Below are 25265 nucleotides of genomic sequence, written 5' to 3' on the forward strand. Positions count from 1 at the left end.
AAACCTCTGCTCAAGTGACGCTTTCCCCTCGTGCAGCTCGGAAGGACCTCTGGTCTCTTCGCCAACCTCTCATTGCCTCAGTTAGTGAGCAGATGTTTATGAAGCACCTACTGCGTGTCAGCGAACAAGACAGACCCTCAGAGCCTATTTCCTCCTCTTTCCTTCCTGGAGGCGCACTGCAGTAGTCCACCCCTCCTGGTTGCTTCCTGGCCAGGCTGCCCTGCACCAGCCCTGTCTAAGCTACAGGGTTTCCTTTCTCCCCAAACCTGTGATGTCGTCTGGGAAAGCCCAGGGTACACCTGGCCCTGCACCCTCCTGAGCATTCAGTCCTCAGTCTCTTTATTATTAGGCCCAATTTTTACCCAGCCTTGAAATGAATCTATTAAACCAGTGATTTCTTAGGTCTCCTTTGGCCCAAAATCATTCATCACATGTATCCATCAGGGTTCTTTAGTGCCATGCAGCAGAAGCCAGCTCTGCAAAACTATTAGGCACAAAAGGAATTTATTAGAAGGCAGAAGGTGGGGGAGAATGGTGAGACCACCTGGGTCAGATGGGACCAGAGCAGTGGGTAGCTGGGCCGGCTGAGGGATCCATTCAAATTCCCAGGGCAGAGCATCTGACCCGCTGCCAGGGGAAGGCGGGGCATCTTAATTGACAGCTCCATTGTATCTGAGAGAGAATGGAAATCACCAGTTAGTTAGAAGGTCTAGCAGCCGAGTCATGAACGACCCCACCCGCTCCCTGAAAGGACTAAGACTGACACACATGAGAATCTTTAGGACTGAGTCCCCGAGATGTTTGACAGATTCCCCAGGGGACTCTGAGGTGCCCCTGCTTCAAGCCAGCAAGGTCTCTTGAGCACCCTGTTCTGCCAAGTGGGGCCAGTGTCCCTGGACGGTAGCTCAACCCTCCCTGCCTCACCCTGGGGAAATGACTTCACCCCAGTGCCTCCGTTTTTCCATGTGGGAAATTGGGATCCAGCAGTGCCTGCCTCTGTGTTGTGGTGAAGACTGAACGAATTCTAATCCGTGGAAAGGGCTTTGGCCGTTAGGACTCCGTTGCAGCCCGACTTTGGCCAAGGCATCTGGATATTACAGCCACCTTCTCCCTCAAGTTGGGGAATCCAGGACAGCACAGTGTGAGAGGAAACGGTCTAAGGGCCCATCTCAGCCTCTGCCACCAACTCTCCAGCAGATTTCAGGGATAACATCAGACCCCACTGTGTCCTGGGGTGGAAGGGATGTTGGACGGATAGATCTGATAGATCGCTCCCCAGTGCGACTTTCTAAGTTTAAATATTTGGGTCCCAAAGTAGAGTTAGCTCAAAGCAGGATTATTAGATTCTGGGTCTCTGGGGCACTGATGCAAACAGGTGAAGCCATACCCTGTCCCGAGTTCCACAGAGCATCTCTGCCCAGACAGCCAGCGCCCAGAATGCCAGCGCCTGGTGTGCTGCCTTGTCTAGGGGTGATAAAAGCAGACAGCACTTAGCAAGCGCCACCCTGTGCCTGGGTCTGCAATTATCTGCACACCTTCTCTCCCCCAGTCCTTAACCACCCTAGACATGCACCCCCATTTTACAAATGAGGAAACAGAGGCTCCAAGAGGTTAGCTTGGCCAATTGCAGTAGGAGCTGACACCCGATCCTTAAATCACTACTGCCTCTCTCAATATCTTTTTAAAATCTTCCCAATAAGAATTCCTGGGAAGACCAGGTGTGGTGGCTCACACCTGTAATCCTAGCACTTTGGGAAGCCAAGGCAGGAGGATCACTTTAGGAAGGGATTTGAGACCAGTCTCGGCAACATAGCAAGACCCCATCTCTACAAAAATTAAAAAATCAGTGGTTGGGCGCAGTGGCTCATGCCTATAATTCTAGCACATTGGGAGGTCGAGGTGGGAGGATCACCTGAGATTGGGAGTTTGAGACCAGCCTGGCCAACATGATGAAACCCCATCTCTACTGAAAATACAAAAATTAGCCTGGCATGGTGATAGCTGTACTCCCAGCTACTCGGAAGGCTAAGACAGGAGAATCGCTTGAACCCAGGAGGCAGAGGTTGCAGTGAGCCTAGATCGAGCCACGGCACTCCAGCCTGGGCAACAGAGCAAGACCTTGTCTCTAAATAATAACAGTAATAATTATTCCTGGGAATTAGGAAGTTTCCAGTTTATAAGTAGAGAAACTGAGGCTCCAGGCCCCATGGGATCTGGACACTGAGCTGGACTTTGGACTCTGTGAACTTAATGACTGTTTTACACCGTACCTGCAAAGCAAGGCAAAAAGACAGAGCTTTGAAATCTATGGACCTGACAAAGGTCCAGCCAGACCCTGCTCCCACCAGCCTCTCTGGGGAGCCACGTAAGGCCAGCCTCCCCAAGACAGAGCACACAGCCAGCAAGGAATGACCCACAGGGCCTTAGAGTAGAATGAAATATCAATACCTAATCCCTGAGAACAGGGTGAGTGACAGACATCCGTTATCACCAAGTATAGTCGTTTGGTTCAATGGGCTCACGGCCAGCAGAGCCCCTGGGCCACGAGCCGGATCCTCCCCCTCCTTGGAACCGGAGCAAGCCCTCCGTGGCCCTGCGTGGTCCACTTGGCACCACACCGTCTTGTGTTTGTCTAACTTCCCTGACCCCGGCGAGTGCTCGTCGCCTTTTTTCCTCCTTTCTCAAAAACCAGGACACAATAGGAAGCGTTTCCTTGAACTTATTAAAAAATCCAGACTTGTAAATTAATTTGTTCGTGTTGTACAAAGGCAGTGCAGATGGACTCATTAGCATGCACACAACAAATAATTATAGATGAATTTTTAGCTGGCCTGCCTAATGCGCTTGCTGGGTTAATTATGTCAATGTATAATTACATCAGCCCGGGGAGACATAATGGCATACCCTGCTGCGCAGGCCCTGCCTAATGACGGGGCGTGGGGGCTGCCGGCAGACGAAAGCCACCACTGCCTTCCTGCGCACCTGCTTACCTCGGCATGGACGCCCATTGTCCGAGCCCCCGCCACCTAAACAAACTGGCCACAGCAGAGTAAAACAGGGAAGCCTCCTTGTTCCAGCCAGACCTGAAGGCCCCATGTACAGGCACGGCCCCGTTTCTTCCATCAGCAGATATTTATTGGGTTGGACTGTGGGTCACACTTCATGGTAGGTACAAGAATTCCAGCAGGGTGGGGGGTGGGAGAGGGTGCAAAAACTGATGCAGTCTGGCCTTCCCATGTGGAGTTTGCAGTCCAGTGGGTGTTAATTAGGTGAACCTGCAAATAAACGTGCATTAGAACTGCAGTGGGTGCCGTGAAGGAAAGGTGCAGGCAGCTCATATCAGAGTACAGGTTAGTGGAGGGCTTCCTGGAAGCAGGGGCATTTGAGTTGCACTATGGAAGGCAAGTAAGTGTTAACTAGCTGAAAGGCGTTGCTCAGGGGAGGGTGTTCCTGGTAAGGATCCCGTGCAAAGGGTCTGAGGTGGGAAGTAAGAAGAAGCCAATGTGACTGGAGCTCAGAAAGAAGTGAGGGCTTCTGTTTACTCTGAGCTAACCAAGTGTGTGGTGCCACGGGGAGCATTTTACATGGATCCTTACCACAGCCCCATGAGGTTGCTACATTTATGGTGAGGCACAGAGAGGTACAGTCACTTGCCAAAGTCACACAGCAATCCCCAGAAGCAAGTATAGATTAGCAGACTCCAGGGATATCTAACCTTGAGGTCCATGCTCTTAATCCCTCTGCTTCCCAGCAGAGAGCAAGGGCCAAACAGATGCTGGCAGAAATATCTGGGGGAGGGGCCAGGCATGATAACTCACGCCTGTAATCCCAGCACTTTGGGATGCCAAGGCAGGCAGATCACCTGAGTTCGAGACCAGTCTGACCAACATGGTGAAACCCCAACTCTATTAAAAATACAAAAATTTGGCCAGGCACAGTAGCTCATGCCTGTAATCCTGGCACTTTCAGAGGCCAAGGTGGGTGGATCACCTGAGGTCAGGAGTTCAAGACCAGCCTGGCCAACATGGTGAAACCCCATCTCTACCAAAAATAAAAAATTTAGCTGGGTGTGATGGCGCGCATCTGTAATCCCAGCTACTCAGGAGGCTGAGGCAGAAGAGTCACTTGAACCCAGGAGGCAGAGGTTGCAGTGAGCCAAGATCGTGCCACTGCACTCCAGCCTGGGCAACAGTGCGAGACTCCATCTCAAAAAAAATAAATAAATAAATACAAAAATTACCCAGGGGTGGTGGCACACACCTGGAATCCCAGCTCCTTGGGAGGCTGAGTCAGGAGAATAGCTTGAACACGGGAGGCAGAGATTGCAGTGAGCTGAGATCACGCTGCTGCACTCCAGCCTGGGCAAACAGAGCCAGACTCTGTCTCCAAAACAGAAAAAAGGAAAAAAGAAAATTCTAGGGGAGGGACCAGGAAGAGACAGGGCTTCCATGCATTAGAAAGAACTGAACCAGACTAGTCCCCTTGGTCTATGTCCAGGACCCTGGCTTTCCTGGGTGCCGTGGACACCATCTGCACCTGCTAGGGCTGGCAAGAGCAGGCACTAGGACAGGAGGCCTTTGTGGTATCAAAGCAAGAGACCCAGGTTCGAGTCTCACATCTACCCTTCAGCAAGTCACCTGGTTTCTCTGAGCCTCAGTTTCCTCATCTGTGAAAATGCACTGGATCGAAGCCAGCCTCCAGGGGATGCCGTGAGGATGCTGGGAAGCCAGTCCCGTGCATGGGCTTTGTAGCCTGGAAGGTGCCAACACACCTCTGAGATGATCCACGTTTCTTAGTCCCTGCCCTAGGTGGGGACTTGGGGAAAGCGTCCTGGAAGAAGTGAGGCAGGACTTCAGAGTATAAGGAAGCAGATGTACTTGCGGCGTGAAGGGCTGGGAGCGGGAACTGAATTCCAGGCAGTAGGACCTGCGCGTTCCTCACCTTTGAGTGATTGGGGAATTTGTGGACATCTTACATCTAGATGTGTGTTTTGCCCCCCGAAAAAGCCGTTAACCAACAACATGTGTCACAAATGATGGTGTCACCAGGTCCACTGATAAGCACACCAAGAATTACATGGGCGAGGATGTTGGTGCAAAATAGGAATACAGGGAGCAGGGAGGCTGGGAGAGCTCGCGAAGAGGTGGGGCAGCCACCTGGGAGCATCTAGACCCCCACACAGCCTACGGAAGTGCTGGGTGAGGCCATGGGGGAGTCGTCACTCCAAAGTCAGCCCTCAGAGCAGTCCCGCCTCGGTATCCCCGCTGCACACAGGCATGTAGGTGGAGGCCATGGGAAGGTTGGCCTCAGAGCGATGGATCTCAGAGCAGCAGCCAGATCCTTGCTCAGTGCCCCTCGCTGTAGTTGGAGGTCTGCAAGGCACAGTTTCAAAGTGCCACAGATGGCATCATAAAATCAAGAAAATGCAATGAAGCCAGGGCAACATGATGAGACCTGTGTCTACAAAAAAATACAAAAATTAGCTGGGCATGGTGGTGCACACCCTTGATCCCAGCTACTCGGGAGGCTGAGGCAGGATCACTTGAACAGAATCTCACTCTGTTGCTGAGGCTGGGGTATAGTAATACAATCTCTACTCTCTGCAGCCTCGACCTCCCAGGCTCAAGTGATCCTCCCACTTCAGCCGCCTGGGTAACTGGGACTACAAGCATGTGCCACCATGCCCAGCTAATTTTTTTTTTTTTTTTTTTTTTTTTGAGATGAAGCCTTACTCTGTCCCCCAGGCTGGAGTGCAATGGCGCCATCTCGGCTCACTGCAACCTCTGCCTCCCGGGTTCAAGTGATTCTCCTGCTTCAGCCTTCCGAGTAGCTGGGATTACAGGTGCCTGCCACCACACCCAGCTAATTTTTTTTTTTTTTTTTTTGAGACGGAGTCTTGCTGTGTCCCCAGGCTGGAGTGCAGTGGCACGATCTCGACTCACTGCAAGTTCCACCCCCTAAGTTCACACCATTCTCCTGCCTCAGCCTGCCAAGTAGCTGGGACTACAGGCGCCGCCACCACGCCCGGCTAATTTTCTATATTGTTAGTAGAGACAGGGTTTCACCGTGTTAGCCAGGATGGTCTCCATCTCCTGACCTTGTGATCCGCCCGCCTCAGCCTCCCAGAGTGCTAGGATTACAGGCGTGAGCCACCGCGCCCAGCCACCCAGCTAATTTTTGTATTTTTAGTAGCAACGGGGTTTTACCATATTGGTCAGGTTGGTCTCGAACTCCTGACCTCAGGTGATCCACCCGCCACGGCCTCCCAAAGTGCTGGGATTACAGGCATGAGCCACTGAGCCCAGACTACTTTTTAAATTTTTTTGCAGAGATGAGATTTTGCCATGCTGCCCAGGCTGGTCTTGAACTGCTGGGTTCAAGTGAGCCTCCCACCTCGGCCTCCCAAATTGCTGGGATTACAGGCGTTAGCCACTGCACTCGGACAACTTTTTTTTTTTTTTTTTTTTTTTTTTTTGAGACAGAGTCTTGCTCTATCACCCAGGCTGGAGGGCAGTGGCGTGATCTCAGCTCACTGCAATCTCCACCTCCCGGGTTCAAGTGATTCTCCTGCTTCAGCCTCCAGAGTAGCTGGGACTACAAGCATGAGCCACCATGCCTGGTTAATTTTTTTGAATTTTAGCAGAGATGGGGTTTCACCATGTTGGTCAGGCTGGTCTCGAACTCCTGACCTCAAATGATCCGCCCACCTTAGCCTCCCTAAGTGCTGGGATTACAGGCATGAGCCACCGCACCCAGCCTGGTCGACTATTATTATTGTTAGTATTATTCCCAGCTGGACAGGACACCCACACCCTGGAGAGAGCAGATGCTGCCCTGAACAAGTGCCTGGACGAGCCTGCTCCCTCGTAGAGCAGAAAGTCCATGCTATTTCCTGCAAGCCAGCAGGGTGACTCCAGTGGCTCCTGTGGGGCCTGCCAGGACCTGCAGCCACAGTCCAGGTGTCCCCATCCATCAGGCCCTCATCATCCCTGTCTTTCTCTCCCTGCACAGACCCCGTGCCTGTGTTTGAGGCGGCGCGCGGCCTAGACGACAGACTGCAGCCCCCCAGCTTTGACCCCAGCGGGCAGCCCCGGCGAGACCTCCACACTTCGTGGAAGAGGAACCCCGAGCTCCTCAGCCCCAAAGGTACTGATACGGCCTCCTCGGCGCATCTACAATAAACAACCAGGCTGCAGATCTTCAGAGCCAAACTCGGCCAGCCTTGTTGGGGGGTGGCTGGGGCAGGGAACTGGGCAGGTGAAGGCCTTTGGTAACCGTCTAATTCCTGGGTGTATATTGAGCCTGGCACTGGAAACGCAATTGGGAGTAAAAGAGAAAAATCCTGCCCTTGTGGTGATGATCTTCTAGAAAGGGAGACTGTCAGTGAACAAATTAGTAAGACATATAGCGTGGCAGGTGGAGAGAGAAGTCAAGAGACCCGTTCAGGTTCCCACCCTCCATGGCCAGCCCCAAAGCACCCTCTGCCCCTGTGATGAATTCAGCACCAAAGGCACCCACCAAGCCCTGGGATGAGCCCCCACAGGGCCTGCCAAGGCGGACGTGATGCAGGTGAGGCCAGTGATGGCTGAGCGTCCACATGTGCACCCTCCACAGTGGGGAGGGGAAAATAGTCTGGCAGTCCTTTGCTAAGTAAAACACAGGCTCACCACATGACCCAGAAGCACCACAGCTAGGTGTGGACCCCAGAGAACTGAAAACACGGGCTCAAAACAGTGTACACAAATGTACATGGCAGTGTTACTTATAACAGCAAAAGCAGAAACAACTCAAGTGGCTTTCAACAGCTGAATGGACAAACAAAATATCCATAGAGTGGAATATTACTTGGCCATGAAAAGGAAGGAAGCACTGATCCATGCTACAACATGGGTGAACTTTGAAAACATGGTGCCGGCCAGGCACGGTGGCTCACGCCTGTAATCCCAGCACTTTGGGAGGCTGAGGCAGGTGGATCACAAAGTCAGGAGTTCGAGACCAGCCTGACCAACATAATGAAACCCCGTCTCTACTAAAAATACAAAAATTCGCCTGGTGTGGTGGCTCACACCTGTAATCCCAGCTACTTGGGAGGCTTAGGCAGGAGAATTGCCTGAAACTGGGAGGCGGGGGTTGCAGTGAGCCAAGATCGCACCACTGCACTCCAGCCTGGGCGACAGAGCAAGACTCCATCTCAAAAAATAAATAAATAAATAAAAACATAGTACTGAGTGGAAGATGCCAGACAGGAAAGGCCACATAATGTACGATTCTGGTGGTGTGAAATGTCAAAACAGGCAAATCCGTAGAGACAGAAAGGAGATTGGTTGAGTTGTTTAATGGGTACGAGGGGTTTCCTTTTGGGGCAGTGACAGTGTTCTGGAACTAGTGGTGATGGCTTCACAAAACTGTGAATATACTAAATGTCACTGTAAAATGGTGCTTAAAATAGTGAATTTTGGCCAGGCGCGTTGGCTCACACCTGTAATCCCAGCACTTTGGGAGGCCAAGATGGGCAGATCACTTGAGGTTAGGAGGTCAAGACCAGCCTGAACAACATGGTAAAACCCCATCTCTGCTAAACAAACAAAACTTAGCCAAGCATGGTGGCGGGCACGTATAATCCAGGTACTCACGAGACTGAGGCAGGAGAATTGCTTGAACCCAGGAGGCAGAGGCTGCAGTGAGCTGAGATCGCACCACTGCACTTGCAGTCCAGCCTGGGCAACAGAGCGAAACTCCGTCTCAAAAAAAAAAAAAAAAAGTGAGTTTTATGTGACGTATATTTTACCACAATTTTAAAAGTATAATAAAGCAGGCCCCAGAGGTATGAGCAGGCAAAAGAAGCTCTGCATGTACTGACACTGGTGTCACAGTGGAAATGACCTGTGTGCTGAGGACACGGGGCCCGCAGGGCCCCACAGCTGCACTCTCTCCAAGGCCCGAGTTTGGGAAATTGATCGCAATCGATGATCGATCCAGTTTACAGGAAGCCGCTCTGGCTGTCACATTGCTCTCTTGGCAATGGGGGTTTTCCCTCTTTTTCTCCCTGCAGAGCAGAGAGAGGGGACGTCGCCTGCCGGGCCCACGCTGACCGAGGGAAGCCGCCTCCCAGGCATTCCCGGGAAAGCCCTCCTGACAGAAACCTTGCTGCAGAGAAATGAGGCGGAAAAACAAAAGTGAGGAAGGGAGGGTGGGTGGGAGGGAGGAAGGAACGGGCAGGGCTCCTGCTGCCCCACCTGGCTGGGTCATGGAGAGGGAAAGTCTCCTACCAGAATCCAGATGCAGGCTGGAGACCAATATGAGGAAGGGCCGAGGGCTTTGGACTCCAGCCGGGTCTGGGTTCAAACTCCACCGCAGGAACTCAGTGGCCAGCCCTGGGCAAGTCACATCATCCTCTGAGCCTCAATTTCCCCCCCTGGTAAATGGGGCTAAGGGTGGTCCATTCCTCAGCATTCTCTAGAGAAACAGAACTGGTAGGATTTTTTTAATGATTAAGACATGTACTTCTAGGACTTAGCTTATGCAGTTATGGGAACTGCCAGGTACAAAATTGGTAGAGCAGGAGTTGGTGCTGCAATATTTTTAAATTTTATTTTACAATAATTAGAATGTTTTAGAGATGGGATCTTGCTCTGTCACTCAGGCTGGAGTGCAATGGCACAATTATAGCCCACTGCAGTCTATAATCCCGGCACTTTGGGAAGCCAAGATAGGAGGATTGCTTGAGGCCAAGAGTTCAAGACCAGCCTGGGCTACAGAGCTGGAGTGCAGGGTGCAGTCTTGGCTCACTGCAACCTCCGCCTTCCGGGTTTAAGCAATTCTCCTGCCTCAGCCTCCCGAGTAGCTGGGATTACAGATGTGCACTACCACACCTGGCTAATTTTTGTATTTTTAGCAGAGACAGGATTTCACCATGTTGGCCAAGATAGTCTCAAAATCCTGAACTCAAGAGATTCTCCCGCCTTGGCCTCCCAAAGTGTTGGGATTACAGGTGTGAGTCCCTGTGCCCAGCCACTAAAAAAAAAAAAAAATTTCTATATATATATATATATTTTATATATGTGTGTATATATATATATATATTTTTTTTTTTTTTTAATTAGCCAAGCATGGTGGCATGCACCTGTAGTCCCAGCTACATGTAAGGCGGAGGCAGAGCAGAGGATCACTTGAGCCCAGGTGGTTGAGGCTGTAGTGAGCTATGATTGTGCCACTGCACTCTAGCCTGGGCAACAGAGCAAGACCCTATCTTTAAATAAAAAGAAAACGGGCCGGGCGCGGTGGCTCATGCCTGTAATCCCAGCACTTTAGGAGGCCGAAGTAGGCGGATCACTTGAGGTCGGCAGTTTGAGACCAGCCTGACCAACGTGGTGAAACCCTGTCTCTACTAAAATTACAAAAATTAAGCTGTGTGTGGTGGTGCATGCCTGCAATCTCAGGTACTCAGGAGGCTTAGGTGGGAGAATTGCTCGAACCTGAGAGGCGGAGGTTGCAGTGAGCCAAGATCGGGTCACTGCACTCCAGCCTGGGCGACAGAGGAAGACTCCATCTCAAAAAAAAAGAAAACAGAGGAAATGTTACTCCCCCAGGACAGTATCAGTAATTCACAATATTGAGGAACTACTGGGGGCTAGGCACACCAGTGAGCATGCTTCACAGTACCCCCTGAAGCAGACCCTATCAGAAACCCCATTTTAAAAATAAGGAAACTAAGGACCGGAGAGGTTGCTTGCTACTGTAAATTTTTGCCACTAAAAATCCTGGCAGAAACTAACAGGGGCAACCATGACAGGGCCCACATAGGCAGTGGAGCAGCGGGACAGCCAGGTGCCTGAATGTCGTGTCTAAGGACTTGCAGAAAGACAGAGGTGCGGGTTACAGGGAGTGGGCAAGGGGTAGGAAGCAAGATGGGGCTTGACTCGGGGGCCCCAGGCAAGGCCTGTCCCTACAGCCAGCACAAGCAGGCCTCGTCTCTTCGCAGGGGCCTTCAAGAAGTACAGATCACTTTGGCGGCCAGACTGGGGGAGGCAGAGGAGAAAATCAAAGTCCTACATTCAGGTATGTGTCAGCACCATGTGGCCCAGAGAGAGGACTGGGAGGGGACAGTAATGCTGTCAACGAGGGGTCATGGCTTGGGGTCTGCCACATCCAGGTGTTTTAGAATCAAGAGGGCAAAATGGGAGTTTGGGAAGAATAATCTTACCCAGTGGGGGTCCAAGCCTCTATGCCCCAGAGGCTACATTGCTGTGGAAAGAGGATTTGAGACAGAGTTAATTCAGGTGGTGGCCAAGCGTGGTGGCTCACACTTGTAATCCCGGCACTTTGGGAGGCTGAAGTGAGAAGACTGCTTGAGCCCCAGAGTTTGAGACTGGCCTGGGCAACATGGCAAGACCCTGTCTCTAATTAATTAATTAATTTAATACAACCCCTGCAGGGGCCAAAACACTACCAAGCCGCTGACTTAGGGGAGGCATTGGGGAGGGGTGAGGTCTGGGGCAAACTGGAGAAATGAGGCCTCATCTAAAGAGACAGCCACCACTTAGCACCAGCTGGGCGCTGCCATATGGTCCCCTGTGGCCAGGCCCTTCCATTTGCCCAGAGAAATTAGAAATCTGGAGTTTGATGAATCTGTTCATCGTGTGGATCTTCCCTGTCCTCCGGCCTGCCAGGTTGGAACCGCGGGGTGGTTGAGCACATGGATGGATGGCCCTGCCCAGGTCCTGAAGTGATTTAAGGGTGTTGGGGGGCTTATACCCCAGGTCATGGGGCAGACAGCACCACGCCTCCACCCCTCAACCCTGGCCTGGGTCCCCTGAGCTTCTAGGCCCATGGAGAGTACCTCATCCGCCCTGCACTGCCCACCCCAGCCACTGCACGTCCTTCTCACCAGCCTGAGCCCCTCTAGGGGCAGGAAACTCATTGCCTGTCACCAATTCTGACTGAGAGAAAGGTCTCCGTCACTACCCGAGCTCTCATTCTGCCTGCTGGGCTTCGCAGTGGGCTCCACCTCCCTGGGAGACCCAGCTCCTTCCCACTTGGAGGTGGGGCCTTACCCTGCCTCTGCTTTCTCCCAGCGCTAAAGGCTACACAGGCAGAGCTGCTAGAGCTGCGGCGGAAATACGACGAGGAGGCGGCATCCAAGTAAGTGAGCCCTGCTGAGGTGTACCTCCTCCCTCGGACCCTCCCAGTCAGGCCTCCTCCTTCAGACCCTCCAGTACTTGCCTCCACCCTCTGACCCTCCAGCACTTGCCTCCTCCCTCTGACCCTCCCAGACGTGCTGCCTCCCTCTGACTTTCCCAGATAGGCCTTCTCCCTCTGACCCTTCCAGACATGCCTCCTCCCTCTGACCCTCCAGTATTTCCTCCACCCTCTGGCCTTCCCAGACATGCCTCCTCCCTCTGACCCTCCAGTACTTGCCTCCTCCCTCTGACCTTCCCAGACACGCCTCCACCCTCTGGCCCTCCCAGACAGGCCTTCTCCCTCTGACCCTCCCAGACACGCCTCGTCCCTCTGACCTTCCCAAATACGCCTCCCCTCTCTGACCCTCCCAAACACGCCTCCTCCCTCTGATCATCCCAGACACGCCTCCACCTTCTGGCCCTCCAGTACTTGCCTCCTCCTTCTGATCCTCCAGGACTTACATCCTCCTTCTGTCCCTCCAGACATGCCTCTTCCCTCTGACCTTTCAGACATGCCTCCTCTTTCTGACTCTTCTCCTTCCTCTGACTCTCTGCTGGAGGCCCCCATTTCATTAAGCACCCCTGCTCCTCACCCCCAAAGGCACACTGCTGTCATTTGCTATGCCACTTGCATACCACAGCCATAAATAATGTTCTGGGACCTGGGCTGAGCAAGGGGCTGCTTGGTGGCGGCCTGCCCCTTTGCCCTGGCCCCCTAGGACTGTCCCCACTCCCCAGCTCCACACTCCAATCCTCAGGGCTGAGAGGCATTCACCTAAATTACTCTGGACTCAAGCGTTTATTTAGGCTTTAAGAAATCATTCCTTCTGCAAACACTTATTGAGCACCTACTGTTTATCCAGTGCTGTTCTGCGTCCTTGGAGGAAACATGAGAACATGACCCTGTCCTCAGTCAAGGAGAGGAGACAAAAACTGATGTGCAGTGATACATTTGTTCATTCACACATATTGAGCACTTTCTGTATGCCCAGCACTGTTCTTGGCACATGGCAAATGCTACAAAGGGAAGAACTGGGGATGGGAAAAGAGAATGACAAGAAGGAGTGGGTCCTTTATCTAGGGTAGTCAGGGAGAACTCCCTGGAGGAGGTGGCTTTCAGAATGAAGAGAAGGCCACGTGAAGAAAGCAGGGAAGGGTGCTCCAGGCAGCAGGAACAGCTTGAGCCAAGGAAGGCCCTAAGCATGCATGAAGCACGTGTGTGGCCTTGAGTCACCAAGTGCTCCCCACATGCCCCCCGCATCTCCCATCCCCTGCTAACAGAGGGGACACCTCTCCCAAGCCCCTCCATGCTGGCAGTCTGGAGGGGGCTGGGCAGCGCAGTAAACAAGTGACCGCTGGGGACAGTGCAGGGCGGCCTCCCAGGAGAACACTGTGATCAGGATTTTAAAGCCAAGGGCCATTTTCTTGAGGAAGGGCATTCCAGGCACCACCGGGACAAAGGCTTGGAGGTGGAGTTCAGAGAGGGCCCCTGGGGGAGAGGGGAGGCCAGACTGCCTGGAAGAGGTGCCGTGCTGACGCGCTACTCCCTTTTCCTCACAGCCTAGGCTCTTTTCTCCCCAGCCCGATTTCTCTCCTGTAGCAAGGCTGGAAGGGAGTGCCTTCAGCCCTCCCCTGGGCTCAGGCAGGGGCTGGGGGTGTCAGGAGGGGCGGAGGCCTGGAGCCCGCTGGAAGCCCTTCCTCAGGGCCTCATCTTTGTGTCTCAGGGCAGATGAAGTCGGCCTGATCATGACCAACCTGGAGAAAGCTAATCAGGTGAGGAGGCGCAGTTCCCGCCCATGGGTGCCAAAGGTTCCCTCTGCCTGGGGTGGGGGTCTCGGGCCAGACGAGGAGGAAGGGACGGAGCTTCGCCAATATTTATTCAACTGTGGGTCCTGTGCATGCCAAGTGAGGGAGCCAGGAGGGGTCTGGGCCCCAGGCCCTGCCCTCTCCAAGCTCCCAGGGTGGGCCCGGGGTGGAGGTTGGGGTAGGGAATACGGACAGACACACTTGGAAATAGAGTGCTCCAAGCAGCAACAGGCAGGAAGGGGCCCCTGACCCAGACTGCAGGAGTCCAGGAAGACATCCGAGAGGAAAGGATGTGGAGCTAAGACCCAAAGAATGAATGACAGCATATGTAGGCACGGGTTCTAAGTGAGGCTCCTGCATCCTGCCTTCCTCCAGCTCAGAGGTGCTGCCATCTGGTGGGCAGAGTCAAGCAGGACTTTAAAAGAAGGGCGACCACAGCCAGGGGGCTCTAGCCCAGAGTCTTGCGTGTCCACCACATCTGTCCCCCAGCTCCCTGCAGTGCCACCAGCCAGAGACATGGCCAGGAGAGGCCAGCAGGGCCTCGAGCCCTCTGTCCCTAGGCCCATCTTCCTGTCTGTGGGGTGGGAGAAGATACCCACCTGCCCCGAGGTCTGCGGGCCCTCAGGGAGAGAGGTCATTTTCCCCAGGGGCAGTTAAGAGGGGCCTCTTGGAAGAGACTTTGCAGCTGGGTTTCAGAGTCCTGATGCTGTTCCCTGAGGGAGGGCAGCCAGGTAGAAGGCTCAGCAGGGGCAGAGGCCCGAGGTGTAGCTCTGTGGGCACAGGGTGGGGGCACTCCCTCCTGCAGAGGAGACTTGGATAAAAGGGTTGATTCTGTGTCCCTGGGAAGCCACCCGAAGGTGCAGGCCTGGGCTGGAAGTGCTGAGACTCTATGAGCCCCTACCCCTATAGAAGCAGTGTCCCCTATGAGGGTCAGGAAGGCCAAAGACAGGGCCAGGTCACAGTGGTGGTGGTGACCGCAGTGGCTTCCCTGGGCTTAGGTCCAGCATAGTTTTCTGAAATGACCATTAAGTGAGCCCCATTTTGTATGGCTACATAGCCTTTTTAGTGTGATTTTTTGAATAGGTAATGCATTCATGTAGTTCAGAACTCAAGAAGCTACACAAGGGCCTGTCTTGGAAAGTCCAGCCCTCCTCCCAGTTCTCTCCTGCAGCAGCCTCTCTTAGCAGCCCCTGGGTTCTCCTTCCAGAGATGGTCAATCCATTCACAAGCCCACGAATATATCTTTTTTAGGGGGGCAAGGGGGACGGGGTCATACTCTGTCGCCCAGGCTGGAGTGCAGTGGCACAATCACGGCTCACTGTAGCCTTGACCTCCCCGGCTCAGATGATCCTCCCACCTCAGCCTCCCAGGTAGCCAGTTATCTGGAAACAGGCTTGCACCACCACGCTGTGCTAATTTTTTGTATTTTTTTGTAGAGACGAGGGTTTACCATGTTGCCCAGAATATATCTATTTTAACCAGTGCCCCCTTTTTGTTGAGACAGGGTATCACTTTGTCATCCAGGCTAGAGTGCATTGCTGCAATCACAGCTCACTGCAGCCTCAACTTCTGGGGCTCAAGCAATCCTCCTGCCTCAGCCCCCCAAGTAGCTGGGACTACAGGTATGCACCACCACACCCGGCTAATTTTTATATGTTTCATAGAGATGCGGTTTTGCCATGTTGTGCAGGCTGATCTCAAACTCTTGAGCTCAAGCAGTCCACCCTCCTGGGCCTCCCAAAGCACTGGGATTAGAGGTGTGAGCCACTGTGCCCAGCCACCCCTTTTAAAAACAAAATAATAATATACTATGTATACCATTGTGAACCTTACTTTTTCCCTGTCTATATCTTTGAGCTCCTTCCGTATCAGTATAAAAAGCAGCTCCTCTGTTTTACAGCTGTGTGCTGTTCCTCGGCAGGGTGCCCCATCGTCTAACCCAGGGGAGGGCAAGCTTTCTGTAAAGAGAGAGTAAATATTTTCAGCTGTGCAATCCATACAGTCTCTGACACAGATTTTCAACTTTGCCATTATAGCATGAAAATATAGACAATATGTAAGTGAATGAGCATGGCTGTATTCCAATAAAACTTTATAAGAACGGGCAAGGCTGCACACAATGGCTCATGCCTCTAATCCCAACACTTTGGGAGGCCGAGGTGGGATGATCACTTGAGCCCAGGAGTTTGAGACCAGCCTGGGAAACATAGGGAGACCCCATATCTACAAAAAATTTAAAAATTAGCCAGGCATGGTGGTGTACGCCTGTAGTCCCAGCTACTCAGGAGGCTGAGGTGGGAGGATCACCTGAGCCTAGGGAGATGGAGGCTGCAATGAGCTGTGATCATGCTACTGCATTCCAGCCTGGACGACAGAGTGAGACCCTATCTCAAAAAAATAAATAAATAAATAATAAAATAAACGATCTTATAGTACTTGGAATAGAAAGCATAGGAAGCATTTCTCATAATGTTTCTCCTAAGTCCAAAACTAAAACCCACACATTATAGAGACGTATGGAGAAGAAAATAAATGTCACTCTATTAGGTTTTTAATCTCTGTATTTATTAATACTATTTTAATGAGGATACTGGGGTACAGCAGATCCATATTATTACTTACAGGATAATAACCACACCAGTTTGCCCCAATTCTTACTCCTGGGGTGAGAAAATGAGAGCCAGCTGTCATCCCACATGTACTTGAGTTTGTACTCTAGGCGAGGACTGCCCCAATTCTGAATCTAGGTGTTCACCTAGGGACCTTCTGAGAGAGGGAGGGAAAGAATCTACCTCCCAAGTGTCATGTGGACAGAGACAAAGACCTGGCTTTTAGTCTTTGGAATGGAAACACATCTCTTGACGGGGAGATAAGACTAGTAGCTTTTTTTGTTTTTCTTTTCCAAGAGACAGGGTCCAGCTCTGTCACCCAGACCGGAGTGCTATGGCAAGATCATAGCTCACTGCAGCCTCAAACTCCTGGGCTCAGGGGATCCTCCCAAGTAGCAAGGACTACAGGTTCATACCACCACACCCGCGATTTTTTCTTCTTGTTGTCGTCGAGATGGGGTCTTGCTATGTTGCCCAAGCTGGTCTCAAACTCATGGCCTCAAGCAATCCTCTCACAGTGCTGGAATTACAAGCATAAGCCACCATGCCTAGCCCCAACTAATTGCTTTAAAACCCAGCTTTACTGTTCAGGGTCTGTCTCCGTGCTGTGGGTCTCACCCATCCTTGATGTCTAAACACATAAACCTCCAGGGAAGGAAACCTCTGGGGTTCTCAGTAGCTGATCAGCCATGAGTTGAATTTCCAAGGCTTGTCCTTTAGTCCAGATCTCAACTTTCAATCAGATATGCTCAGAGAGCCCTAACTATACAGAAACATAAAAATATTTCCTTTACAGTCCCACACACCAGGAAACTCTTCCTAAAACAAAATTGAACCGTTTCTGGAACAAGGCAAGATACGTATAAATAAATAATAAATTCAAATGTGAACATGAATGTGTGTGGGTCTCAGTATGCATACATTGGGCATAGCATCCTGATTGTCAAGGTCAGTATAGAGTTAAACATAATCACTATGACCTGCATTACCAGCCAAAGGTAAAAATACAGCCACAGCTCTTTCAATTCTCTAAGTAACGGCTCCAGTAATATACCCTCATGATGTTAACAAAGTTAGCCAATTATTGATGCATTTATATGTGCCAGGCACCAAGCGAAGATATGTACCAAATTGCATTTGGCCAAACCACTTCATTTGCAGAACAACCCTATGAGATAGTTGCCTTTATAATCCCCATTTTATTAATAGGGAAACTGAGGCTGGGGAGATGAATCCTCTTGCCTAAGATCACATAACCAGAAAGCTGCAAAGTCAGGATGTGAGCCCAGATTTCTCTCCAAAGCCACAAGGTTAAATGTATTAACATTTGGGTGCTTCCTTCCAGGTAGAAATTTGAAGAGTTGAGATCTACCAGCTGGGTGTGGTGGCTCATGCCTGTAATCCCAGCACTTTTGGCAGGCTGAGGTGGATGGATTGCTTGAGCCCAGGAGTTAGAGACCGGCCTGGCCAACATGGAAAAACCCCATCTCTACTAAAAATACAAAAGTTAGACAAACCTGGCAGCACACACCTATAATCCCAACTACTCAGGAGGCTGAGGCAGGAGAATTGCTTGAACCCAGGAGGTGGAGGTTGCAGTGAGCCAAGATCGCACCGCTGCACTCCAGCCTAGGCAACAAAGCAAGACTCTGTCTTTAAAAAAAAAACGCACACAAAGAAAAAGAAAGAAATCTACCAGCTGGGCACAGTAGCTCAGGCCTGTAATCCCAGCACATTGGGAAGCCAGGGCAAGTGGGTTGCTTGAACCCAGGAGTTCAAGACCAGCCTGGCCAACATGGCAAAACCCGTCTCCACTAAAACTACAAAAATTAACCAGGCACCACCTGTAATCGCAGTTACTCAGGAGGCTGAGATGGGAGGATCAATTGAACCTGGGAGTTGGAGGCTGCTGTGAGCCCTTATTGCACCACTGCACTCCAGCCTGGGTGACAGAGCGAGACCCTGTCTCAAAGAAAAACAAAAAAAAATCTACCATAGACCCAGTTTAGTGAACTGTTGCATTCTGATTTTAACCACTCAAAACCCCTTTTTGTTAGATGTTTTTATTGCCCCCCATTTCAAAAAGAGAAACTGAGCCAGGCATGATGGCTCACTCCTATAATCCCAGCACTTTGGAAGGCTGAGGCAGGCGGATCACCTGAGGTCAGGAGTTCAAGACCAGCCTGGCCAACATGGTGAAACCCTGTCTCTACTAAAAATACAAAAAATAGCCGGGTGTAGTGGTGTGCACCTGTAATCCCAGCTACTTAGGAGGCTGAGGCAGGAAAATCTTGTGAACGCAGGTGGGGGAGGCTGCAGTGAGCCAAGATTGTGCCACTGCACTCTAGCCTGAGTGACAGAGTGAGACTCCATCACAAAAAATAAATAAATAAATAAATAAAAATAAACTGAGACCTAGAGAGGAAATGACTTGCCCAGGGGCTGCAATAGCCTGTGGGCTGCGAAAGCACCTCTGCAGATGCTGTGTCTGGAACTCAGTCCATACCAGGTGGCATGAGAGTTGGGACAGCTCTTGCATTCGGACTAGCCAGGCCTGAAATTAATGTGGCAGACAGAATTATCTAGAAATGTGTGAAAACCTGCCAGTCCCACCCAGACAGCCTCTCTCTCCCTGCCTTTGTAGAGCAGGAATGTTCTGACTCCCTGGGGGTCCCACGCACCCCACGAGAACCCAGAACCTCCTCAGAGGGGCATTTCTTCCTGTCCTTTCAGCTCAGGAGTAACCTCAGAGGCTGCTATTTCTTGTCCCCAGCCCAGACAGGGCTCTGTGACTGGTCTTCATAGCTCCAGGACAGGGTCCGGGACTAGGATGGCAGGACCTGAGGCCCTCGGAGGTCCGCCTCCCCAAACCCTGCCTGAGACAGTGCAGGGAGAAGGTGGAAGTGCAGAGTGGGCTCTGCGGTGGCCATGCTCACCTCTCGCCCATGCTGTCCCCTTCTCCCCAGCGAGCTGAGGCTGCCCAGCGGGAGGTGGAAAGTCTCCGGGAACAGCTGGCCTCTGTCAACAGCTCCATCCGCCTGGCTTGCTGCTCTCCCCAGGGGCCCAGTGGGGTAAGGATGGGGTCGGGGAAGTGAGCAGGGAGGGCAGAGGGAAAGATCGGGAATGGCTGAGTTTGTGGGTTTCAGCATGTGAGTGACACTTTGTGGTTGATTGCGTGCATCCATTTGAAACTGGGAGTGTGAATGTGTGTGGGTCTCTGTGCATACACTGAGTGTAATCACTGTGACCTGCTACATCAGCTGAGGATAAAAAAACAACCACAGTTCTTTACTTTTCAAGCCTAAGTTTCCATATATCCTTTATTACCAGGAGTTCCAATATCTTCCTTTGAAGGCCTCCCTTACCCCCAGTTGTCCAAGAATGCCGGAAACTTCCTCAGACCAAAAATCATTCTGATTGCCAGATGCACCAGCAAGGACGTGGGGGAGAGTGAGTTTGAGGCAATACAGCAGCATGCAGTTTTTGTGGATGCCACCAGGTGTCGCTGTTGAACACTGGTCATAGCAGCTTGGTGGATGCCAGGGATGGTGATGCCCCTGCTGGTTTTCAGTCCCAAAACTGGGTACTTTTAGGAGTATGAGCCAGCCAACATATCAATAGGCAATCATCACCAGGACTGCAGTGGGGCCACATACCAAGATAAAATTTAACATTCATACTCAGCCATTGGTTTCCAAATCATGCCAGGTGATTCTAGAGGGATTTCCCACCCCCGGCACATGCTGTGAAGAGCCAGTCTTTGGTGATCAACCCTGAGGTTCTTGTGTTAGGCCTAATTAATCAATTCATCTTTCTCTTTCCTCCTGGTTTGTGCCTCCTTGGGATCCTGGTGTCATTTCTTGATGAGACTTTCATCAAGGCCACCCCAACCTACCCTTCTGTCCTATATTAGCAGTCTCCATCCTGGCTCTCCCAGAAAGCCGTGGGTTCATTATGTGAATTGGTCTGCCTTCTTTCCAGATCTCTGCATACCAAGGGGTGATATTCATGATTCCTTACATAATAACAGGTCTGCTCCAGGGTGACTTCCCTCTCCACCCATGAACCTGAACTTGCGAGCATAATTTTCACTTCATCTGACACCCACATATACAGGCCCAGGTGTCTATGTCTCTCTTTCCATTTGAATATTGCAATGAGTCTCTGTGAATGTGTTACTGTGTATGTATATCTCTACTTGTGACCTTTGGGCAACTGACCGTATTCTTAATCTGACTGTGCCTCAGTTTCCTCATCTATACAAGTAACACCTACTTTATAGGGTTATTAAAAGGATTACATGAGTCAGGCATGGTGGCACATGCCTGTAGTCCCAGCCACTTAGGAGGCTGAGGCAGGAGGATCTCTTGAACCCATGAGTTTGAGTCCAGCCTGGGCAACATAGCAAGATCCTGTCTCTGAAAAAAAAAATGGATTACATGTAAAGTGCCTAAAATGGTGCTTGGGTCATTGTATATGCTCACTAAGTATTTGATGCTACTATTATAATTATTAATGTGTCTTTGGTATGTCTGGGATGTTTTTGCTCAGGAGAGCATGTAGCTTCTTTGGGCACATGCATGTCGGTTGTGTGTGATGATGCGTCCTTGTGAGTGTCTCTCTTTGATGCATGAGTATTTGTGTGTGTCAGCGTATTTGGGAAAGTACATGTGTTAGTGTGTGCTGTGGCTATAGGTGTGTCCTTGTGTGTCAGCCTGTGTCTGTGTCCCAGGAGATCGTGTGTGTGTCCATGTGCCTGGGTGATGGCATAACACAGACAGAGTGAACACAGGAGAGAGAGGCTGTGTGGAGAGAGATGGAGAGTGAGAGAGCCCATGAGGATGCCTCATAGAGGAATTTGCCAATGGTTCTTAATTAACCCCCGTGGAACCCGGCAAATGCCTGTGCTAATCAGCCCCAGGGAACTTTGCTGGTTTGGGGGGGGTGCTTTTCTGAGCACAACAGTGGCACTCGATGCTAATTAATTTAATGTATTAATGGCATCCGCTTCCTGTTTTAATTGGCATTTATCTCCATGGAAGAAAGCTGGGGTTGGGTTGGGGCTTTTTGTTTGTTTGGATTTTTTTTTAAGTATTTCTTAGATTTATTTGTAACTAAGCCTGACATCAGCCTGACTTCAGGTTCCTCAAACAGCAACCTCTCCATCTTCATCCAGGACAGAGGGGCCATTTCCTAAAATGTGGAGAAGCCGTAGGTCTTGGGGCTATCAGCAAATTAGGCAGAGGAAGGAGCCACCCATAACGTGGCCCATGGCTCCAAGGTGTCAAGTCTAATCCTGAGGGTCCCTTGTTGCCTAGAATGGGGATATACCCCTGGAGCAGGAACCAGACCTGAGCGAGAAACAAACGTTTGCCTATGCTGATTCCTCTGTCACGAGCGCCCAATCCCCAACCCCAGCTGACTACTTCTTTTTGTCATGGTTGTTCTTTTTTAATAAATCTTGGGCCGGGCGCGGTGGCTCAAGCCTGTAATCCCAGCACTTAGGGAGGCCGAGGCGGGTGGATCACGAGGTCAGGAGATCGAGACTATCCTGGCTAACATGGTGAAACCCCGTCTCTACTAAAAATACAAAAAACTAGCCAGGCGTGGTGGCGGGCGCCTGTAGTCTCAGCTACTTGGGAGGCTGAGGCGGGAGAATGGCGGGAACCCGGGAGGCGGAGCTTGCAGTGAGCCGAGATCACGCCACTGCACTCCAGCCTGGGAGACACAGCGAGACTCCGTCTCAAAAAAAAAAAAAATCTTTTAATCAAAGTGTAACTTAATACATAAGGAAAAGTGCACAAATCATAAGTGTACAGCACTTTGAATTTTTCAACACAAACACACCCCATACCATCATCCAGATCAACAAATGTACATTCTGCTTGGGATTCAGGGGTGGGGAGGCCAGACCTGTGGACCCCAGTCCCTCACCTCTCAGCCCCTCAAAGACCCCTTTGCCTGCAGGATAAGGTGAACTTCGCTCTGTGCTCGGGCCCTCGGCTGGAGGCCGCGCTGGCCTCCAAGGACAGGGAGATCCTGCGGCTGCTAAAGGATGTGCAGCACCTCCAGAGCTCGCTGCAGGAACTGGAGGAGGCGTCCGCCAACCAGATCGCTGACCTGGAGCGGCAGCTCACAGCCAAGTCCGAGGCCATAGAAGTGGGTCCTGGGGAGGGGGCGGGGGGCAGGCGGCCCCAGGCCGAAGCACACAGACCAGCCTTACCATCTTTCTTTGCTCTTCTAGAAGCTGGAAGAGAAGCTTCAGGCCCAGTCTGACTATGAAGAAATTAAAACGGAGCTGAGGTACCATGTGGGGTGGGGCTCCACAGACCCCCAGCACTGTTCCCTGGCCAGGAGCGCTTGGCATAGTTCATCATCTTCCTCCCTCCTACTAAACCCCATGTGTTCTCTCCAGTAACACTGTGGATATCAAACCTTAACCATCCTTAGGCCAGGTGCAGTGGCTCATCCCTGTAATCCCAACACTTTGGGAGGCCAAGGCAGGAGGATCGCTTGAGCTCAGGAGTTTGAGACCAGCCTGGGCAACCATGGGGATAACCCATCTCTACGAGAAAAAAACAGTTTTAATTAGCCAAGAGTGGTGGTGGTGCGTGCTGTAGTCCCAGCCACTCAGGAGACTGATCTGGCCACTCAGGAGGCTGATGTGGGAGGATTGCTTGAGCCTGAGAAGTCAAGGCTGCAATGAGCTGTGGTGGCACCACTGCACTCCAGCCTGGACAATACAGTGAGACCCTGTCTCAAAAACAAAACAAAATGAAATTCAACCATCTTCAGTCGTTTTCCATCAAGAGCTGCCTGTACAGGCAATTCACCTGAGGTCAGGAGTTCAAGACCAGCCTGGCCAACATGGCAAAACCCCGTCTCTACTAAAAATACAAAAATTAGCCAGGTGTGGTGGTGCTCACCTGTAGTCCAAGCTACTCGGGAGGCTGAGGCAGAAGAATCGCTTGAACCCGGGAGGCGGAGATTGTGCCACTGCACTCCAGCCTGGGTGACAGAGTGAGACTCTGTCTCAAAGAAAAAAAAAACCAATCTGCCTGCAGACCATACAAGGGAACTTATTATGGGCATGGTAACTGGGAGGTGATTCATTAACCAGCTAAACTCAAGCTGGCCAGAATGGGATCAGTTCAGGCAACACCCCTTCAGGTAACACTGCCACCTGTTAATGAGCCTGCTACTTCAGGCTTGGGGTTGCAATGACTCTGGAATTAATGGGTTTCCGGGGAATGGAGCAGTCATTGTCAGGGAGGTAAGCCGGGTCAGTGCCTCTTGTAAGACCTCTCCTCCAGCCCGGGGGCTGGCTGACCTCAGACCCTCTCCACTTGCTCCGGCAGTATCCTGAAAGCCATGAAGCTGGCCTCCAGCACCTGCAACCTCCCCCAGGTAAGTGTCCCTGCCACCATCCCTGCAGGACGGGCTGTCCCAGTGAGCCTTCCACCCACCAGGTGCCCTCTCAACCTGCCTCTTGTCTCCTAGGGCATGGCCAAGCCTGAAGACTCACTGCTTATTGCAAAGGAGGCCTTCTTCCCTGCGCAGAAATTCCTTCTGGAGAAGCCCAGCCTCCTGGCCAGCCCTGGTAGGCGAGGAGGATACTCTGGGGCTGAGGGCTGGGGCGGGGACTGCCTGTGGGTCTCTGGCCTGCTCATGCCCAAGGACCACTGCCTTCCATGCAGGCAGGAGAGCGACAGAACAACAGGTGTGCATTGATTTGGCAGCTGCTGTGTGCCTGTCCTGCAGGGCATCCACACACACCCACGTCACAGTTGGGGTCACACAGCTGGCTTGGGCCCTTCCAAGGCCCTCTAAAGGGCTCCACTCCCTGCTGAGCCTTCTTGAGCTGCAGGGGCTTTCATGAAGAGGTTATAGGGGGACAAGCAGGCATTCTCACTGCACCCCCACAGCCGACCACTGGGAGGCTGCGGACGTGATCCCCCTCTCAGCTACCTGCTGACCTTTTTATTTTGAGACCGCGCTCTGTCGCCCAGGCTGGAGTGCAGTGGTGCGATCTCAGCTCACTGCAGCCTCCACCTCCTGGGTTCAAACAGTTCTCCTGCCTCAGCCTCCCGAGTAGCTGGGATTGCAAGCATGCACCACCACACCTGGCTAATTTTTATGTTTTTAGTAGAGACGGGGTTTCATCACGTTGGCCAGGCTGATCTCAAACTCCTGACCTCAGGTGATCTGCCTGCCTCGGCCTCCCAAAGTGCTGGGATTACAAGCGTGAGCCACCGCACCCGGCCACTCGCTGACCTTTTAACCTTGTGACCCCAGCAGGATTCTGTGCTGCCTCTGTTTCCTCATCCATAAAATGGGTGTGACCTTGGGGCCTGCTTCGTGGGTGCAGGTCTAGTGAGTCAGCTCTGGGGGGGGTGCCCAGCAAGGGCCCATCTGCAGGTGGTGGCGAGTTCAACTTCCCGTCCGAGGCCGAGGTGCTGGGCCCGTGGCACGTTCTCGGCTGATGCTCTTGGTGATGGGGTGGGGCGCTCCCCAGAGCTGGCATTTGGACTGGGCCTGGAAGAGTGGGGCTTGGAGAGTGGAGGGGTAGGGCAGAAACAGCCAAGGTCGGCACTTCCAGCTGCTGGACGCCTGTAGCACTGTTCCCCACCCCACCTCCCCACCAACCCCTTCCCTCCTTCTCCTCCTTCCT

At 51.9% G+C, this 25265-nt stretch overlaps 1 protein-coding gene across 13 annotated transcripts in view; it reads left to right on the plus strand.

The window, feature by feature from the left end:
* Nucleotides 1-25265, plus strand: part of CUX2 (cut like homeobox 2) — a 322157-nt gene that overhangs the window by 255014 nt on the left and 41878 nt on the right. For all 13 annotated transcript variants that reach the window (XM_028829880.2, XM_077955002.1, XM_077954995.1 and 10 more), the window contains exons 5-14: nucleotides 7012-7146; nucleotides 9053-9176; nucleotides 10982-11058; nucleotides 12075-12141; nucleotides 13904-13952; nucleotides 19561-19665; nucleotides 22562-22753; nucleotides 22839-22897; nucleotides 23953-24001; nucleotides 24095-24194. In XM_028829880.2, coding sequence (XP_028685713.2) covers nucleotides 7012-7146; nucleotides 9053-9176; nucleotides 10982-11058; nucleotides 12075-12141; nucleotides 13904-13952; nucleotides 19561-19665; nucleotides 22562-22753; nucleotides 22839-22897; nucleotides 23953-24001; nucleotides 24095-24194 — 957 coding nt within the window. The remainder of the gene's footprint in view (nucleotides 1-7011; nucleotides 7147-9052; nucleotides 9177-10981; nucleotides 11059-12074; nucleotides 12142-13903; nucleotides 13953-19560; nucleotides 19666-22561; nucleotides 22754-22838; nucleotides 22898-23952; nucleotides 24002-24094; nucleotides 24195-25265) is intronic.

This window comes from Macaca mulatta, chromosome 11 (assembly GCF_049350105.2).
Source record: "Macaca mulatta isolate MMU2019108-1 chromosome 11, T2T-MMU8v2.0, whole genome shotgun sequence".
Classification (NCBI taxonomy): domain Eukaryota; kingdom Metazoa; phylum Chordata; class Mammalia; order Primates; family Cercopithecidae; genus Macaca; species Macaca mulatta.